We start from the raw sequence: 763 nt of genomic DNA on the forward strand, positions 1-763 counted from the left end.
GAAACTCGGCATAAAATAAATAAATATGGTTTTGTTTATTTATGTTGTTCTTTGCTGACCGCACCCCCCGACAAACTTCTTCAAGCATTAACAACATTTAATATGAATCTTAATGTTTACATTTAATTAATAAAGTAGTTATAACAAATAAATAGGTTTTATTTATTTCATATGACTTATATAATTCATAACAATGAAGATCTTTTGGTGTGAATATCTCCTAAACAAAGCGTTTGCAGACATAACTTCAGGGGAAATTCTTTTCTTGTTTTGAGGTCCTTAGTTAATATTTTCAGTTTGGACACTTAACCCTGAAACACCCTGTATATTAAAAAATCAAATATGATTGATGTTGATTTTGATATGTATTTTCAGGTTATGGTCATATCGCTCCTAAAACACAACTTGGGAAAGTTTCGACCATATTTTATGCCATTGTCGGGATACCGCTGATGCTTTTGTGCCTGTCCAATATAGGAGACATAATGGCTCACTCTTTCAGATTTCTTTATTGGCGTGTTTGCTGCTACTCATGTACTAGAGAGGAACAGAGTAGGCAAAATTCTAGAAGAAGACAGAGAATGCACTCAGGGTATCATTATCCTTTAATATCATCATTCTTTATTGTTATTTCTATTTATTTATTAAAATATATAATTTATAAGCATTTATCATTCCTAGAAATTCTAATTTTATTTTAACGACCCAACTAATGCATCACAAACACTGCAGGCACACATAACATCTATTGAAGAATGGTGTA

The 763-nt window shown here is 31.2% G+C and overlaps 1 protein-coding gene across 2 annotated transcripts in view; it reads left to right on the top strand.

Moving 5' to 3' along the window:
- The window catches only part of galene, a 31507-nt gene that overhangs the window by 11697 nt on the left and 19047 nt on the right, over positions 1-763 (top strand). For both annotated transcript variants that reach the window (XM_014418942.2, XM_014418943.2), the window contains exon 3: positions 376-592. In XM_014418942.2, the coding sequence (XP_014274428.1) occupies positions 376-592 (217 nt within the window). The remainder of the gene's footprint in view (positions 1-375; positions 593-763) is intronic.

The sequence above is a fragment of the Halyomorpha halys genome, unplaced genomic scaffold, assembly GCF_000696795.3.
Source record: "Halyomorpha halys isolate HHAL.00 unplaced genomic scaffold, Hhal_1.1 Scaffold213.1, whole genome shotgun sequence".
Taxonomy (NCBI): domain Eukaryota; kingdom Metazoa; phylum Arthropoda; class Insecta; order Hemiptera; family Pentatomidae; genus Halyomorpha; species Halyomorpha halys.